Source organism: Corythoichthys intestinalis, chromosome 11 (assembly GCF_030265065.1).
Source record: "Corythoichthys intestinalis isolate RoL2023-P3 chromosome 11, ASM3026506v1, whole genome shotgun sequence".
NCBI lineage: Eukaryota > Metazoa > Chordata > Actinopteri > Syngnathiformes > Syngnathidae > Corythoichthys > Corythoichthys intestinalis.
The window spans coordinates 53,690,774-53,706,688 of NC_080405.1; the positions used below are offsets into that span (position 1 = coordinate 53,690,774).

The window sequence follows — 15,915 nt, forward strand, 5'->3', positions numbered from 1 at the left end:
TTTGGGGAAAGAAAAAAAAAATTCCCATTGAAAATGAATGGGAAAAATTTTGGACGTCCATGGACGTCAATGGTATCAACTTACATAAGCGTCAATGGAATCAAAGTACATTGGCATCAAAAGAATGAACAAACATGAAGAAATGCCATTGGAAATGAATGGGAAGTTTGGACGTCCCTGGACGTCAATGGCATCACCCTCCATAAGCAGCAATGCAATTGGGGACATTTGGGGGACAGGTCCTATTGATATCTAGTCATTTTCTGTTGATTTGGGGAAAAAAAAAAAATTCCCATTGAAAATGAATGGGTAAAATTTTGGACGTCCATGGACGTCAATGGCAGCACCCCCCATAAGCGTCAATGGAATTGGGGACGTTTGGGATATACGTCCTATTGATATCTGGTCATTTTCTGTTGATTTGGAGAAATGTAGTTTTTTCCCCATTGAAAATGAATGGGAAAAATTTTGGACGTCCATGTAAGTCAATGGCGGCACCCTTCATAAGCGTCAATGGAATTGGGGAAGTTTGGGGGACACGTACTATTGATATCTGGTCATTTTCTGTTGATTTGGGGTAATTTTGTTTTTTCCCCATTGAAAATGAATGGGAAAAATTTTGGACGTCCATGGCAGTCAATGGCATCGACATCCATCTAGTCAATTGAATCCAAGTACATTGGCATCAGTAGATTCGACATGCATGGCCGTCAATGGCATCAATGCAATGTAAATTCCATTGGAAATCCCATTGGAAGTGAATGGGACTTTTCCCATTCGAAATGAATGGGATAGTTTTTGGCAAATTTCCGAGGAAGCGTAATTTTTTTCCAAATTCTGTATACAACTTTTATGCCCCTCACCGTCCTGGAATTATGGATGCCCAAATTGTGTGATTTGGTCAAAAATTGTAGGACTAGATACATTTTGAAACTTTTTTTTTTTTCCGGAAAATTGCCGTTTACGGGCGAAGGGAAAATTTTTCGGGTCCGTTTGAAAAATTCCCATCATTGCGCGAAAATTCCGGTCGTGCCGATATTTGAACGGTGCCGATCGGTCAAACGGTTCGGGCTGTGCAGCGTGCATTTTTTTTTCATTCAAAATGAATAGGAAAGTTTTTGGCAAATTTCCGGGGAACCGTAAATTTTTGCCAAATTCTGTATACAACTTTTATGCCCCTCATCGTCCCGGAATTTTTGATACCCAAATTATGTGATTTGGTCAAAAATTGTAGGACTAGATACATTTTTTAACTTTTTTTTTTTTTTCGGAAAATTGCCATTTACGGGCGAACGGAAAATTTTTCGGGGGATTTTGAAAAAGTCCCTGCGTCGCGCGAAAAATCCGGTCGTGTCAATACTTGAATGGTGCCGATCGGTGGTACGGTTCGGGCTGCGCGGCGCGCCGAAAAAACGCGGAGAATAATTTGATGATATAATAATAATAACTAGAAACTGCAATTTCGGGAGAAATTACACACCTTGGTCTTTCCTCTGTGGAGATACAGATCTTAGCCCCACTCAGGTCTATCAATAGAATGGATCATAATGCCAGTCATTGGCACAAAACAAAGTAAAAGCCATTAGAAATCAATGGGAGAATTGGACGTCCATGGACGTCAATGGCGGCACCTTTCATAATTGTTAATGGAATCGGGGAAGTTTGGGGGACACGTCCTAATGATATCGAGTCATTTTTTGTTGATTTGGAAAAAAAAAAAAAATTCCCATTGAAAATGAATGGGAAAAATTTTGGACGTCCATGGACGTCAATGGTGTCAACTTACATAAGCGTCAATGGAATCCAAGTACATTGGCATCAATAGAATGAACAAACATGAAGAAATGCCATTGGAAATGAATGGGAAGTTTGTACGTCCATGGACGTCAATGGCATCACCCTCCATAAGCGGCAATGCAATCGGGGACATTTGGGGGAAACGTCCTAATGATATCTAGTCATTTTCTGTTGATTTGGGGAAAAAAAAAAAAATTCCCATTGAAAATGAATGGGGAAAATTTTGGACGTCCATGGACGTCAATGGTATCAACTTACATAAGCGTCAATGGAATCCAAGTACATTGAAATCAATAGAATGAACAAACATGAAGAAATGCCATTGGAAATGAATGGGAAGTTTGGACGTCCATGGACATCAATGGCATCACCCTCCATAAGCGGCAATGCAATCGGGGACATTTGGGGGACACGTCCTAATGATATCTAGTCATTTTCTGTTGATCTGAGGAAAAAAAAAATTTCCCATTGAAAATGAATGGGAAAAATTTTGGACGTCCATGGACGTCAATGGTATCAACTTACATAGGCGTCAATGGAATCCAAGTACATTGGCATCAATAGAATGAAAAAACATGATTAAAAGCCATTAGAAATGAATGGGAAATTTGGACGTCCATGGCCGTCAATGGCATCACCCTCCATAAGAGGCAATGCAATCGGGGACATTTGGGCGACACGTCCTATTGATATCTAGTCATTTTCTGTTGATTTGGGGAAAAAAAAAAAATTCCCATTGAAAATGAATGGGAAAAATTTTGGACGTCCATGGACGTCAATGGTATCAACTTACATAAGCGTCAATGGAATCCAAGTACATTGGCATCAATAGAATGAACAAACATGAAGAAATGCCATTGGAATTGAATGGGAAGTTTGGACGTCCATGGACGTCAATGGAATCACCCTCCATAAGCGGCAATGCAATCGGGGACATTTGGTGGACACGGCCTAATGATATCTAGTCATTTTCTTTTTATTAAAAAAATTCCTATTGAAAATGAATGGGAAAAATTTTGGACGTCCATGGACGTCAATGGCAGCACCCCCCATAAGCGTCAATGGAGTTGCGGACGTTTGGGGTATACGTCCTATTAATATCTGGTCATTTTCTGTTGATTTGGGGAAATGTAGTTTTTTCCCCATTGAAAATGAATGGGAAAAATTTTGGACGTCCATGGACGTCAATGGCAGCACCCCCTATAAGCCTCAATGGAGTTGGGGACGTTTGGGGGACACGTCCTCTTGATATCTGGTCATTTTCTGTTGATTTGGGGAAATGTAGTTTTTTCCCCATTTAAAATGAATGGGTAAAATTTTGGACGTCCATGGCCGTCAATGGCATCGACATCCATATAGTCAATTGAATCCAAGTACATTGGCATCAATAGATTCGACATGCATGGCCGTCAATGGCATCACTGCAATGTAAAAAACAAAAAAAATTCAATTGGAAATCCCATTGGAAGTGAATGGGAAATGTTCTCATTAGAAATGAATGGGAAAGTTTTTGGCAAGTTTCTGGGAAACCGTAAATTTGTTACAAATGCTGTATACAACTTTTATGCCCCTCACCATCACTGAATTTTTGATGCCCAAATTGTGTGATTTGGTCAAAAATTGAAGGACAAGATACAATTTGAAACTTTTCTTTGTTTACCATTAAAAATGAATGGGCCAGTTTTTGGCAATTTGCCGGGAAACCGTACATTTTATCAAAAAAAATTTCTCGGTATTTTTTATGCCCCTCACCATCCCGGAATTTTTGACGCCCATCTTGTGTGTTTTCGTCAAAAATTGACGGACTAGTAACAGTTTGAAAGTTGTCTTTTTTTCCCATTAAAAATGAATGGGCAGGTTTTTGGCAAATTTCCGGGGAACCGTATATTTTTTCCAAATTGTGTTAATAACCTTTATTCCCCTCCCCATCCTGGATTTTTTGATGCCCAAATTGTGTGATTTGGTGAAAATTTGTAGGACTAGATACATTTTGAAATTTTATTTTTCTCATTAAAAATGAATGGGCAAGTTTTTGTCAAATTTCTGGGGAACCGTAAATTTTTTCCAAATTCTGTATACAATCTTTATGCCCCCCACCGTCCCGGAATTTTTGATGTCCAAATTATGTGATTTGGTCAAAAATTGTAGGACAAGTAGCGTTTTGAAAAAGTTGTAAAAAATCGGAAAATCGCCGTTTACGGGCGAACGAAAAAATTTTCGGGGTCGTTTGAAAAATTCCCATCGTCGCGCGAAAATTCCGGTCGTGTCGATACTTGAACGGTGCCGATCGGTGGTACGGTTCGGGCTGCGCGGCGCGCCGAAAAAACGCGGAGAAACCATTGCATAATAATAATAATAAAGTTGTAGAATAACATAACCTTGTTCTTTCCTTCAGAAAGACCAAGGTAATAATAAGGCGAATAAAGTTGCAGAATAACAATACCTTGTTCTTTCCATAGGAAAGACCAAGGTAATAATAAAGTTGCACAATAACAATACCTTGTTCTTTCTTTCAGAAAGACCAAGGTAATAATAATAAAGAAAAAGTACAATAAAGTTGTACAACAACATAACCTTGTTCTTTCCCTTGGAAAGACCAAGGTAATTAAATAATAAGAATAATACACAGATCCTGCTTACACAATTAAATTAATTTCTGTGTGGCGCTTTAACTTGAGAAAATCCACCAATAAAGCTTTTGAAAACCGTTCATAAGAAAAAAATGGTTCATTGAGGCATTTCATTTGTGAAATACATGTTAAAATCTTTGTCATTGGGATTGCTTTTCTCTTTAGCACAGGACTTCTTTTTTCTTCTTTCTTTCAGAAACAAAGCTGACCAATATGCGGGGTCTGAAAGGCAAATTGTTGTTGGATTATAATCTTTAAATACCCGCTACTTTTTGAGCAGAATTCTAGCTTTGTATAGGCTAATGTTCCTATTGTTGAAAGCACAAAAGTGTGTAATAAACAACTAGCACATTTATATTTTGCATTTTGTTTTCTTACTGTACCGAAAATAAACCGAACCGTGAGCTCAAAACCGAGGTACGTACCGAACCGAAATTTTTGTATACCGTTACACCCCTAGTATATAATTATAATTTTGCAAGTTTGGTTTCACTATTCGTTTTCTGGATGAACTTAAAGTGCATGACAATTTTGTACAAGTTCAGCAAGTTCAATGTTTGACTACTTTTTGCAATAACTTACTCTTTTCTAACAAGGAGCATAGACATGATTACTGTCTGCCCTGCAGTTAAAGTTCAGTAATACAAAAAAAAATTGTATGCGATATCAGCTGAGGCGTTCTTGTAAAATAATGGCTCTTTCTGCTACCTACGGCCAGCAATTACAATCATCCAGCCTTAAAGTCATTCACTTCGGAAAATTACTACTGGTTCACACACGTTTGTCTGGCTTGGAGCTGCTAGCTTGAAACAGTAGCGCTAAGTCCCTATACCTCATTCCTAACAATAATTTTAACACTTTGGACCCCTGCATAATTATCTCGGCTCCCGCAGAAAAAAATCTGTTTGAACTGTGATAGCGAGGATTGAATAGCCTTGCCGTCCATGGCAGGTAATAATTTAATGGTTCATTCGTTTATCTACCGAGCCGTTTATCCTAAAGAATGTCTTACTGTTCATTCAGGACCTACCAGGCTGTCAAGCTACTCTACTGTTTCGGCATTTTCATCACGTTTGCCCTGCAATTCTACGTCCCGGCCGAGATCCTCATCCCGTCGGTTGTGGCTCGCGTGTCCGAGCGTTGGGAGACTGCTGTCGATCTACTGCTTCGTGCTGTCCTGGTCATCTTCACATGTGAGTGTAAAGGTTATGATACCCAGTCTTAACGCTCTGGGCCTACGCACATCATTTAACTTTATTTTTGTCCTTCTTGTGGCTGCACATACAAAAGCTCCTGCCAAAATCTTACCAAATTTTTATGTGGATATATGGTGCGAGATCAAGGCCAATATTGTAATGTGTTTTTTTTCTTGAATTTTTCAAAAGCGAAAAAAAGTTTTATTTTTTTTTTAGTTACAAAGTTGATGTTTTCAGGTTCAAATATTAACTTTTTGGTTTCGGTGATGTCATTTTCACCTTCAGATTTTTTTTTCAATTTCAGATCTTATTTGTTCTGATTTTTTTTTCACATTCAAGTTTTTTTTTCACTTTCGAATCTTTTATTCGCTTTCAGATCTTATTTTTTCAGTTTCAAAACTTTTGGCCGTGTTTTAACGCAGGGTGGGCGTGAGAGGCGTGTTCACTTGTGAGACAGCACATTAAACCAACCCCAAATGATGTTGCCTTCAGGTAACGTGGGTTTTGATGAATTATGACTCCACTCTCTCTCCACTTCATTTTCTTGACACCTGTAGTTAAAGTAATGCTGGGGGGGGGTGCTTTGTGGTTTGTAACTCATTCTAGACAAGTCTTGGTCAGTTTTGATGAATAAAATTGGAAAATATGCCAGGTTGTTGACTTTTACCTAAAGAAACGATGTGTCCGAAATCCAAAACCAAACACGAACGCAGCGTAGCATGTTTTTGCTAGTTTGTTCTGTAATGTTCTTTGTTTGTGTTGCCATTATCTTTTAGATATTAGCGCAAAATGGACCTGAAGTGGTGCCATTTGTTTGTGCTGGTTGTAGGGACACTCACATGATGCTACAGTGGTAGCGTCTGATGCGTGTCATAGATATCAGAGATATCAGATATGATAGATATCATAGATGAGAAATGACAGACTCGGCGGCGTTAGCACATGTATATAGAGCTAGTTGCGAAATGACAGACTGAGAGTGGGAAAAAAAAAAATCTGAAGGTGAAAATTAGATAACGAAACCAAAAGATCTGAACCTGAATATATCAACTTTGTAACTGAAAAACTTTTTTTTTTTTTTTTTGCTTTTGAAAGATTAAAGAAAAAAACTTAAATATTCAGTTTCAATTATTTTTTTCAATCGTTCCTTTATCTTCAGATTACAATAATTTTGACCTTGATGTATCACCATATGGAAAAAGGTAGTCGTAGGCCATGTGTTAGATTTGAAGCTAGGTTTATGTGCGCCTAGCTTAGCTAAAAAGAACACACAGGAAGTCTATGTAGCTTTTGTGGAGGTTGGCAGCTGCTCCCCCAGGTACTGTAAAGGCAACCCTCTTTATTTAAGGCAGTGCTTCTAAATTATTTTCTATTTTTTATTAGGGGTGCACGATATTCATTTTTTGAAACTGATGCCGATATTGATAACTTCCTGCTCCTCAAAGCCGATATCGATAACCGATAACAAATATATAATTGTTTAAATGTATAACCTGAGTTTTTGAACACCTGGAGGTTTTAAAAAAAAAAAAAAAAACAACAACAACTAGTGGTGGATTCAACATAGATTTGCCTTTAATCTCACCAGATTTTTCATAATGACATGAACAAAACAGTGCGTTTCACTTCGGCACTGCACGACAGCCAGCTAAGAATGAATGCACTTCCATAAACCACAAGGCTTGGTCTTTTCTTGCTTTTATGGGAAGACACTCGTCTTAATATTGTGAAAGTACAACAGAAAAATACACACATTCAATACTCAATATACAACAAACAGCAAAATACACTTATTCACACAACTATTATATGTATAGCATAGCACACTAGCTTGAGCTACGAAAGCATTGGCTGGCTTCTATAACACAACTTATGAAGTTCTGTACATATGACCCTTCACCACAGAAGTAAACATATATTGCACATCCATATGTTATAGTAAACATAAAATTCTTACATATATTTCCGAGGCGGAAACGTAACAGAAAGCATTCACGACTGTCAATGCTACCGCTAGACACCGCAATGTGTAAGCGATTGAACCAAGTTACTGTCACAAAAAATAGATGCAGTGAATTACTCTGACCAGCAGGTGGGAGCAATGCCCCGCAAATGATCAATTGATTTCCCATACTAGTGTGTAAAATGTAAAGCCAGAACAGTACATATTATCGGTCCTATTATAAATGTTATTGGAATTATCGGGATGATATCATAATTCCTATTATCGGACCGATAATTATCGGACTAATAATTATCGTGCACCCGTATTTTTTTATATTTCTATCCTCCAGAACGACTTAGTTTTTTTCCTCTTAATTTTGCAATCTTTGGCTGGTGCCACTTTTACTCAGGTGCGATTTATAGTCCGAAAAATAGTTCTTGCTGTATTTATTGACGGAAATGTTACACTGAAATATTCTCCTAGTCTGTGCGGACATTTTTGGCAGATTGCAAAAAAATAAACATTGTTTATTTTTCCATTTTTGCAATATCTTATTTATCCTCTTGAATGGTTGTATCATAGATTTCCTGTCCCGTGTATTGTTAATCGTTTTGTCGTTATATTGTGAGATTATCATTATCGTGAGCCTCGTACCGCAAATTGCATAGTATGGGTAAGTACCGAGAGCTAAAGTATGTGGATCCGGAACTGAAAAGTTCTGTAGAACCCACCCCAACGCTTTTTGAATTTTTAGAAATTAGTACCTTCCTTTTTTATGGCCTTGATAAATTACCCCTAAAATAACTCAATAACAGCTCAACGGTTCAAGCACACAATTTCTTAGCTTTTAATTACATTTCCAGTGGTTGAAATGTCTCGAAAACAAACTTGAACCTATTAAGTATATGTCCTAAGAGTTGTACTTCTAGGAATTTAGTGGTTTCTGAACCTCTTCAAATGAACATCCCATTTCTTGTTTAAACACTGATCAATGACTCAGAATTCAATTTAAACAGTAATTTTCAAAGTTCAAAAACATTCGTGGTCTGCCCCGACACACATTACTAAAACTAATGTAGTCGAGAGTAATAGCGTTCTGTGTAATGGTTCCATGCAAAACACACCTCCCTGCCTGATTTCCAAGCACGACTAAAAATAGACCCAATAGACTCTTGTTACCGTTGATTGATCATTATGCCAGGAACTAAGTGGTTGTGCCTGTAAACACCTACAATACACACTCCCGGAACCATGCCCAAGTCACCCACCCGAACATTTTAACTTTGCCCCCCCGTGTGATCTAAAAATTGTCTGATGGTTGTATTGACACTAGGGGTATGACAAAGTATGGAAAAGGTGATATACGGTGCCCTCCATAATTATTGGCACCCCTGAAAAAGATGTGTTTTTTATCTTCTAATATATTTTTTATTCAAATAATATGGGACCTAAATGGAAAAAAAAGAAAAATCCAACCTTCAATACAAGTGCATTTATTCAGTGGGGGAAAAAAATCCCACATTAAGGAATAATTATTTGACATCAAATAATGTGTGTCACAATTATTAGCACCCCTGGTGTTAATACTTTGTACAACCCCCTTTTGCCAACAAAACAAGGTCTGGGGACTGAGATGGCCATGGGAGGAGCTTGATTTTGTGTCTGGTGAACTATTTCTGTGTAGATTTGGCCATATGTTTAGGGTCATTGTCTTGCTGAAAGACCCAGTGACGACCCATCTTCAGCTTTCGGGCAGAGGGCAACAGATTTTGATTTAAAATGTCCTGGTATTTCAAAGCATTCATGATGCCATTCACCCTAACAAGGTTCCAAGGGCCTTTGGAAGCGAAACAGCCCCACAGCATCACTGACCCACCCCCATACTTCACAGTGGGTATGAGGTGCTTTTCAGCATGCGCATCTTTCGTGGCACGCCAGACCCACTGAGAGTGTTTGTTGCCAAAAAGCTCAATCTTGGTCTCACACAAAAATACACACGGTCCCAGGCTTCAACTCGGACTGTGTGCTTTGGTCAGATGAGACCAAGATTGAGCTTGCCCGAAAGCTGAAGATGGGTCGTCACTGGATCTTTCAGCAAGACAATGACCCTAAACATATGGCCAAATCTACACAGAAATGGTTCACCAGACACAAAATCAAGCTCCTCCCATGGCCATCTCAGTCCCCTGACCTTGTTTTGTTGGCAAAAGGGGGTTGTACAAAGTATTAACACCAGGGGTGCTAATAATTGTGACACACATTATTTGATGTCAAATAATTTTTTCTTCATGTGGGATTTTTTCCCCACTGAATGAATGCACTTGTATTGAAGGTTGGATTTTTCTCTTTTTTTCCATTGAGGTCCCATATTATTTGAATTTTTAAAAAAAATATTAGAAGCTAAAAAAACAATCTTTTTCAGGGGTGCCAACAATTATGGAGGGCAATGTAACATGATTATGGCTGTCAAACAATTAAAATCTTTAATCGAGTTAATCACAGCTTAAAAATTAATTAATCGTAATTAATCACAATTCAAACTGTCTCTAAAATATGCCATATTTTTCTGTAAATTATCGTTGGAATGGAAAGATAAGTCAAAAGACGGACATAAACATTCAACATACTGTACATAAGTACTGTATTTGTTTATTATGACAATAAATCCACAAGATGGCGTTGACATTATTAACATTCTTTGTGTTAAAAGGGATCCACGGATAAAAAAGACTTGTAGTTCTTAAAAGATAAATGTTAGTACAAGTTATAGTAATTTTATGTTAAAACCCCTCTTAATGTTTTTGTTTTAATACAATTTTTTAAAATTTCTATCAAAAAATCAACTACAGTAGTAGCTCACAATTGTTGACGTCGCCGAGCGGTGACGTCACATGGGATCCCTGCCATTCTTCCACAGTGTCTTTAACTACGTAAGGTAGTGATTTAAATACATCACAAGGTGTCAATGGCGAGTTTTAAATTAATTAGAGATCTAGCCAAGGCAAAGTCTGAGTAAGATTTATGTGTATTTTGCCTAGCTTATTTTGGTTGGGAATGCCAGTTCTCTTTGCATGAGTGCTTTTCTTTTTGTTAAAGTTCTTTTTTTGAGAGATAGGAATATTATTTTTGTTGTGCTTTCACTAAATGATACTGTAGCGACTTAACTGTTCTGCCCAAATGCATGATGGGAAGTTGGGTAACCATGACTGTCAGTGGTGGCTGTAAATGGTATGCAGTATGCTCTGCGTTGTGTTCAATTAAGCGTGTTAAGAAAAAGATCGTCTCCTGTGATAGATAAGAATTTTTTTTGTGCTTTCACTAAATGATACTGTAGCGACTTAACTGTTCCGCCCAAATGCATGATGGGAAGTTGGGCAACCATGACTGTGAGTGGGGGGTGCAAATGGTATACAGTACGTTCTGCATTGTTTAATTAAGCAAGTTAAGAAAAAGATCGTCTCCTGTCATTCTTCCCCACGCCGTTCACCACAATACTTATATTTGTTGTGAAAGAGTTGCCAAAGCTTAAGCCAATAAAAAGCGCAGTCCAATGAACGCCTGTGTCCACTCACATTTCTCTGCCTTTTCGCTCTAAATGTGCTGAAACGGTGTCATTGTAAACTGTTTGAGGCACCGCATGAACGGGTCATTCCGTGCATGTGTTCATTGCATGAAATATTGTAACGTGATTAATTTTTAAAAATTAATTACTGCCCGTTAACCCGATAAATTTGACAGCACTAATCGTGATACTTTTTATCCCAAAAGGTTATCGATATGCTCCTGTGAAGAATCAATATATTGTTTTAAAAAAGTTTCACTGTTAAAAAAAAAAGGAATCCACAGAATGCTACCAAAATCTTAGCTCACTGGCTGCCATTGACAGCGCAAGACATCCAATCCATTTAGACGAGGAGGCAGGGTCGGTCGTGGGCATAGGCAAGGTAGGCAGTGTCCTAGGGTGACATCTAGTGGAAGGGGCGCAAAATTGCTTTAGTGGGGGGGGGGAACTCTTTAAAAAAATTCTCATGCAATGCTTTCCAAACGTTTTCTAACATACAGTGGTACCTCTACTTACGAACATCTCTACAAACGATATTTTCAGGTCACGACATGTCTAAAAGGGAAAAAAATGCCTCGTTACGAGTGAAATTTCAGGTTACGAAAGGCAAAAATAAAGCACAGTATGGAGAGCTTCGTGAACGGGCAGCTACTCACAGCTCCCATAGTTACCTAAAGCACGTACTCGTAGATGCTCTGCCATTGGCTATTGCCGAGCATCTTCCCGGCATCCAATTGGCTAATACTGTATAAAGTATGTAGCGTCCTCTCCATTAGCACTTCCGGCTGTAAGGGCTCTCGGCGACGTACAGCGGGGTAAATAAGTATTTAGTCAACCACTAATTGTGCAAGTTCTCCCACTTGAAAATATTAGAGAGGCCTGTCAACATGGGTAAACCTTGACCACGAGAGACAGAATGTGGAAAAAAAAAAAACAACAGAAAATCACATTGTTTGATTTTTAAAGAATTTATTTGCAAATCATGGTGGAAAATAAGTATTTGGTCAATACCAAAAGTTCATCTCAATACTTTGTTATGTATCCTTTTGTTGGCAATAACGGAGGCCAAACGTTTTCTGTAACTCCTCACAAGCTTTTCACATACTGTTGCTGGTATTTTGGCCCATTCCTCTATGCTGATCTCCTCTAGAGCAGTGATGTCTTGGGGCTGTTGTTGGGCAACACGGACTTTCAACTCCCTCCACAGATTTTATATGGGGTTGAGATCTGGAGACTGGCTAGGCCACTCCAGGACCTTAAAATGCTTCTTACGAAGCCACTCTTTTGTTGCCCTGGCTGTGTGTTTGGGATCATTGTCATGCTGAAAGACCCAGCCACGTCTCATCTTCAATGCCCTTGCTGATGGAAGGTGATTTTCACTCAAAATCTCTCGATACGTGGCCCCATTCATTCTTTCCTTTACACAGATCAGTCGTCCTGGTCCCTTTGCAGAAAAACAGCCCCAAAGTATGATGTTTCCACCGTCATGCTTCACAGTGGGTATGGTGTTCTTCAGATGCAATTCAGTATTCTTTCTCCTCCAAACACGAGAACCTGTGTTTCTACCAAAAAGTTCCATTTTGGTTTCATCTGACCATAACACATTTTCCCAGTCCTCTTCTGGATCACCCAAATGCTCTTCAGCGAACCGCAGGCGGGCCTGGACGTGTACTGGCTTCAGCAGGGGGACACGTCTGGCAGTGCAGGATTTGAGTCACTGGCGGTGCATTGTGTTACTGATAGTAGCCTTTGTTACTGTGGTCCCAGCTGTCTGTATGTCATTCACTAGGTCCCCCGGTGTGGTTCTGGAATTTTTGCTCACCGTTCTTATCATTTTGACGCCACGGGGTGAGATCTTGCATGGAGCCAGATCGAGGGAGATTATCAGTGGTCTTGTATGTCTTCCATTTTCTAATAATTGCTCCCACAGTTGATTTCTTTACACCCAGCGTTTTACCTATTGCAGATTCAGTCTTCCCAGCCTGGTGCAGGTCTACAATTTTGTCTCTGGTGTCCTTCGGCAGCTCTTTAGTCTTGGCCATAGTGGAGTTTGGAGTGTGACTGACTGAGGTTGTGGACAGGTCTTTTATTGCGATAATGAGGTAAAACAGGTGCCATTAATACAGGTAACGAGTGGAGCCTCGTCAGACCTCGTTAGAAGAAGTTAGACCTCTTTGACAGCCAGAAATCTTGCTTGTTTGTAGGTGAGCAAATACTTATTTTCCACTCTCATTTGGAAATAAACTCTTTAAAAATCAAACAATGTGGTTTTCAGTTTTTTTTCCCACATTCTGTCTCTGATGGTTGAGGTTTACCCATGTTGACAATTACAGGCCTCTCTAATCTTTTCAAGTAGGAGTACTTGCACAGTTGGTGGTTGACTAAATACTTATTTGCCCCACTGTACATATTAACTTTTATTCACTATGTCCCCTGAGAAAGTGATGCTGAAAAGAGGAATAGAAAATAAGCATAACAATCGGCACCTTAAAGAGACCGATTAATTTGTGCAAACATTAAAACAGCTGGTGATTGATGAGGGCAAAAGGAGATGAGAACCGCAGTTAAAAGTCTCCATATTGTGAGATTATCGTAAGCCTTGTATCGCGTATCGTATCATGAGCTACCCAGAGGTTCCCAGCCCTAAATGACACACACTCCAGACGCGCGTGACAAAAATGTATATTTTTTTTCCTTTCTTTGATATTAATCAAAGTGTCAGCGCGGCTTTACAGGCTGTCTGCTTTTTACAGCCATGCTAATTTGCGCGTCTCATAGGAGCTCAAAGAAAATGCACCCCTTTCAATGCAGAGTGACTCAGAAAGTAATTATGATTAAAGCCGCGAGAAGCAATGAATGGGAACTCGCACCCCTACGCCCGGCGTTGGCAGAGGAAATCAAAGCCATAGGGATGGCATTATTGCCATTACGCATTTCTGACAACAAGGCGTACATATGAATCACACCCAAGACGTTATGGTCCAGCTTTGACCTCTACGTTGTTTTCAATTTGATGGCGAATAACCGCAAAAGTTATTTTTCAAATTTAGCTTTAGCCATCTGTTAGATTCATCCATCCATCATCTACTGCTTAATCCGGGGTCAGGTCACGGGGGCAGCAGGTTTAGCAGGGAAGTCCAGACTTCCCTCTCTCCAGCCACTTCAACCAGACCCCCAGCTACAGAAGCTGTTAGAGTTAACAGATTCAAAATTTGGTAGCAAACCGGCAACATCCGTAGGTGGAGTTTGTCTGTCAAGAGTCTCTTGAAACATGCAAAATCTGATGAGATTCAAATTTTGAGGGGTTGGGTTGAAAAGAAAATAATTTTTTTCCCCTTGCGGACTGGTACTGAGTGGCTCACGGACCTGGCCGTTCACCGGTGGTTGGGGACCCCCTGTATTTTACAGTACACCAAAAGAATTTCAGCTCATCAGCCTGTAAAAATCTGTAAATAAACCATACTATGCAATTTATTGATTTTCTAATTCACCTGCTAATTTGCTGTTTTGGTGTTGCACAGTCACGTTTTTTTCATAACACCTGGAATTTGCCCAACACTACTGCTTTAAAACTAGAGATGTGACAGAAATTCAGCACCGAAAATAGCTGAACATGCCCAGATAGCAAAATATAACTGAAGCGGACATGAGCCACATGTACTGCCCAGTTTTGTAAAACTGATCTGTCCTAGTATCTTTTTGAACAATTGGCCAAAGTCCGTATGGATTCACTTGCCGGATCAGCAAGCAGTTTTGGGCCAGAACTAGTCCAAAGTAGCAGAAACCACATTAATGTATGGCCCGGATATGGCACACATGTTACCCAATCTGGGCCAGCACTGGGCCAGATTTGTATCAAAACAGTTCTCAGTATTAAAATTGGGGTCCAATTTTTTCAATGTATGATACTTTAATGAGTTTATATTGCAAATTAGATGTCTGTTAAAAGTAATAATGGTAAAAACACTTATTATTCATGCCATCTATTAATGCTAACATATTAATGCATTATATTACAACATTGAAGAGAGAGAGAGAGAGAGAGAGAGAGAGAGAGAGAGGGGGAAAGATTACAGCTTAGCACGCTATTTAGCGAGGACAGTACAACGACGCATAATACATGTTTTTGGATAGTTATTTTGAGATTTAGGGGTATTTAAGGGTACTTAATGGCTTAATTCCAATTTACGCAGAAATTCGGGTTACGTCGCTAGCTTAGGAACGGTACTCGTTCGTAACCCGGAGACTACCTGTATTGTATTTGTTAAGTTTCTGGGGTAACAGGGCACCCAAGCACAGAGATGTAAGGCAAACTGGCAGTGGTAACAAGAGTTTATTGATAGTTAGAGGGAGTGGCAGATAGTAAGAGGAAACCTGGTAGGCAGTTTGGTGATAGAATAGGCGAACGGAAAGGCAGGCGTTCTGGCAGACACGCAATACAGGATATAGGAGGGAAAAATGAGCTCAGTATCAGCATCGCATTCTTTGTTAGCTGAAAGCTGGAGTCACAAACTTGTGTCGTTCAGTTGTTGATCTGGCAACGATATGAGGCCAATGACCGGTTAAATAAGATGCTGATGATGGTCACCGGCACCAGTCCCAGGCTCAGGCATCTGTCCAATCCTGCAATCAAGGCAGTGACACACAAGGAGGAGGAGCAGGGCTCAGGAGGCAGGGGCCCGAATAGTATTCATCCATCCATCCATGCATCCATCCATCCATAACACAACTCATCCATCCATCCATAAATAACACAACTCATTCATCCATCCATCCATCCATCCA

At 39.5% G+C, this 15,915-nt stretch overlaps 1 protein-coding gene across 2 annotated transcripts in view; it reads left to right on the forward strand.

Annotated features, from left to right (window-relative positions):
* Positions 1-15,915, forward strand: part of slc36a1 (solute carrier family 36 member 1) — a 113,757-nt gene that overhangs the window by 61,033 nt on the left and 36,809 nt on the right. For both annotated transcript variants that reach the window (XM_057849917.1, XM_057849916.1), the window contains exon 11: positions 5,451-5,620. In XM_057849917.1, the coding sequence (XP_057705900.1) occupies positions 5,451-5,620 (170 nt within the window). The remainder of the gene's footprint in view (positions 1-5,450; positions 5,621-15,915) is intronic.